Genomic DNA, 3,497 nt, shown 5'->3' with positions numbered 1-3,497 from the left:
TTATATTTTCTTAATATTTTTTTGTATAAAACCTTTAGTTGGATGTTTTTTTTTATACAAACAAAACTTCCATAGGTTTTAAACAATTTTGAAACATCATTTTCCTGGTAAGTCATTTCCCCACGTTAATAAAAACTTAGGCTTGGACATTTGGGCACCTTAGGGCATAGGCCAAGGGGGTTTAGGTTTATATATCTTGTTGTTAACCGGATCCACTAAAATACGGTGTTCGCATTTCTTTTCCTTTATTATCCAACATAACTTCATATTCATGGCTCGCTGCAATCCCTTTCTTCGTGTTCTTCAATTGGGGGTTTTGAACACTTAAATTTATCCACCACAGCTTCAACCTTTTTTTCCTTTGTTACTCCCAAACCGATATTTCCTACTCTTCTTCAATTATTGCTATTAGTTTTGGGGGCTCAAATCAATATAAAGGGACATGGGGAAGAATCAGGCGTACAAGGCGATGCAGAGATCAAGGGTCGGATCTACCTCAGGCGGCCCCGATGATGTGGATGACGGCATGGTTTGTACCCTTCCATATCATATTTTCAGTGGATTTGTTGTTATTTTCATTGTGCACAGTATTCAGACGAAGAAACATGTTAACTCGTGGTATGATATCGTAACCAATAAATCTTTGGTTGAGGATGAGAAGAGGCAGGGGGTTGTGACTTCTCTAGAGCCTAATTCCCTGTTTCTCTTTGTTAGAATCGCTTACTTTTTAGCTCAATGACTGATAAGGGTTAGGTAAATACTCTTTTAACATGGTGATTAAGCCTGCTAATTGATTTTTGTGTGTCCAACCTTTAGGCATAGAGTTGTGATTGTGAAGATGTAAGTTGAAATAATAGATGCTCAAATATGATTCTGATGACTTTGGATAAATCTGAATAGGCAGGAAACAATACAAACATGTTTTTTATTGTTCGATGATGTATGGTTTTGTCTGATGGCTTCATTTTATAATTTCTTTCATATTTGGTGTCTGGAACAGAATATTTTAGGAATTGCAAAGCTTTATAGTCAGTTTTGTTTGAATTTGTACCCTTTCTGATTAAGAGAGTCGCAGGTGGATGGTTCATTTCATTCACCAGAGTGGCATGCAGCTCGTTTGGCCAGCCTCAAAACTTCACATACAGTTACTTGGGAAGAGTACAAAAAGAAGCAAAAGGTAACTATTTATCTTCACTTTTGACTCCTCTCCTCTGTAGAGTGTATGTAGTGTAGATCTCCAAATGATAAATATACCACTATCTAGTTCTTATTCATCATCAATACGTATTGCTTTTTCTTGTTGAAATTGACAGACATGGTAGTTTGGTTTCAAAGTTATGGTTTCCCGAACAAAGACATTCACTTATTCATTTTAACTTGTTTCTTTTTTTTTTTTTCCCGTTAAATGATATTGGACAAGCAATTGGGAAAACAAAACAGAATGAAAAAATAAAGTAAGGGACAATTTGTAAACAGTTAGAACTTTCTGTATGCATTAAATGGAAAAGAAACATTCATAGGATTAAGCTATTTAATTATTAATATACTGGGAAGCCTCTCAAAGATTTGATTTTCCTTTGTTTGTTGTGTTGTTGCTTTAATGGCACCTCCTCAACTATGACTGTTAATGAGATAGAGTTAAGTGTTACTGTGGAGTGATTATATTTATATAGATAGGAAAATATCTAATTTGTTTTTGTTAGGAAGAAGAAATTAAAAAGGGGGAGTTAGAAGCTGACAAAGATAGAATGATGCGGGAATATCGAGCTCAACTAGATGCAGAACGGGCAAGCAAGCTTGCCCATGGCAAAAACCACTCTAAAATTAAATCTACTCAGAGGAAGAAGGGTATTTATGTCCATTACAAATTTACAATACCTGAAGTCCTTTATATACATAATCTTATTGCCCCTTGTTGCAGATAATAAGAAGGACAAAGATCTCAAAAAGCGCTCAAACAAAAAGAGAAAGGTGCCTTGGAATTCTCAGACTATTCTTATTAGAAACGAATGCTCCAAAAATGGATATTCTTGCTTTTTTGATCCCTGTGGTTTGGATTTTGTCCTAAACCCATCTGAGAATGGCTGCTTTGCTCCTATTTATATATATCTTTAAAGGATGAAAAGTAACTAACTTTTTTATTTTGTTTCCTGTAATAAAAATAATAGCATTTGAGGAAATCTTGTGGGTCTAGTTCTTCTTCAAGTTCATCATCTGAATCTTCAAGTAGTGATGATGAGGATGATTCCAGAGAATCAAAAAGAAGGTCAAGATCAAGATCAAGGTCAAGAAAGAGGAAAGACAAGAGACAGAGCTCAAAATCCAAGCATTCAAGTGGTGATGAACAAGAGGCAGATGGGCCTTTGCCCCTCTCCAGGTTCTTTGGGAACACAAAGAACTGATGTTAATTTTATCATCAATATCACTAAATCAATGAATGATTATTGTTTATGTTTTACAGTGTAGTAAACTGTGAATTAACCAGACATAGTGTGATACATTTGCGGTTTTTAGACTCATGTTTTTTGAGGTTGGGTTAAACTGTTTTTCCATCGCACCTGAATCTGAATGAATGGAATGTTATGCGATGGTATTTATGTCACCAAAGCTTCAATTTCTTTGTAATTTTCAATTGTTTCTAGTAGCAAGTTTTTATCATTAGTTACTACTCATGGGTTTTCCTATATTGTGTTTCTATTTAAATTTTGGTGTTGGTTTCTCTCCACTCATCTTGTGTTGATTTCTCCTTGTGATTTGATGATTGATTGATATGAGATTAGATCAATAAATCATTTTGATGATCGTTAGAATCTTGGTTCAACTTTGTTGGACATTGGATTTGGGATTGCAACAACTAGGTGTACCTTGACTTCTACACAAGTAGTTTGTATAGTATCAAAGCATAGGTTTTAGTAGATGTCATCATTATAGCAAAATTTCTATTGCTGCAACCTACTAGGTGTATCTTGAGTTATACAAAAGTGATATGTCATAGTTGTAGTTGTACCTTTAAAGATGTTGCAATTTGCATAATATAGGAAAAATCAGTAGTAATAGGCAGTGAATTAGGTGGCTTTCATGATATAATGGAACATCTCATCTGTAGTATCATGGGTTTTAGCTTGATCGACATGATTCGTGTTTACATTAACATATGTGATCATTATAACAAGATTTGTATCGGTGCAAACTACTAGGTGTACCTTGATTTATACACAAGTGATAGGTACACCTAAAAGATGTTTGCAATTTGCATGCAACATCCCAATAAACCTTTATGTTTGAAACTTTGGATGCTGGTTTAATCTCTAGTGGGCTAACGAATCATTTTGGGATAGTAAATCAATTGGACTGAAAATGAGGCTATCTATTCTAGTATTGGACTCGAAATTTGATTTGCAGTAGCAAAACTTTATTTTGGGCTGATTATATATCATTTATCATGTGATTAATTACCATGTCAATTAGATGGACCATATTTATTTAAATATGGTTAG

The 3,497-nt window shown here is 34.3% G+C and overlaps 1 protein-coding gene across 1 annotated transcript; it reads left to right on the top strand.

Annotated features, from left to right (window-relative positions):
• The first annotated feature begins 207 nt into the window (after nucleotides 1-207).
• LOC145062518 (stress response protein) lies at nucleotides 208-2,625 on the top strand. The gene is made up of 5 exons (XM_079010112.1): nucleotides 208-529; nucleotides 1,076-1,177; nucleotides 1,704-1,848; nucleotides 1,922-1,971; nucleotides 2,169-2,625. Exons 1-5 carry the CDS (start codon nucleotides 443-445, stop codon nucleotides 2,400-2,402), a joined length of 618 nt encoding a protein of 205 aa, XP_078866238.1. The 5' UTR covers nucleotides 208-442; the 3' UTR covers nucleotides 2,403-2,625.
• The last annotated feature ends 872 nt before the right edge of the window (nucleotides 2,626-3,497 follow it).

This window comes from Lactuca serriola, chromosome 7 (assembly GCF_051521515.1).
Source record: "Lactuca serriola cultivar US96UC23 chromosome 7, Lser_US96UC23_V15, whole genome shotgun sequence".
In the NCBI taxonomy this organism is placed as follows: Eukaryota; Viridiplantae; Streptophyta; class Magnoliopsida; order Asterales; family Asteraceae; genus Lactuca; species Lactuca serriola.
This window is presented reverse-complemented; position numbering and strand designations above follow the sequence as displayed.

Excerpts from the sequence above, each read along its gene's own strand:
- LOC145062518 (XM_079010112.1), top strand. The coding sequence starts at position 443 with ATGGGGAAGAATCAGGCGTACAAGGCGATGCAGAGATCAAGGGTCGGA. Across the intron at positions 1,849-1,921 it reads ATCTACTCAGAGGAAGAAGG|ATAATAAGAAGGACAAAGAT; the intron begins GTATTTATGTCC and ends CCCTTGTTGCAG. Across the intron at positions 1,972-2,168 it reads GCTCAAACAAAAAGAGAAAG|CATTTGAGGAAATCTTGTGG; the intron begins GTGCCTTGGAAT and ends TAAAAATAATAG.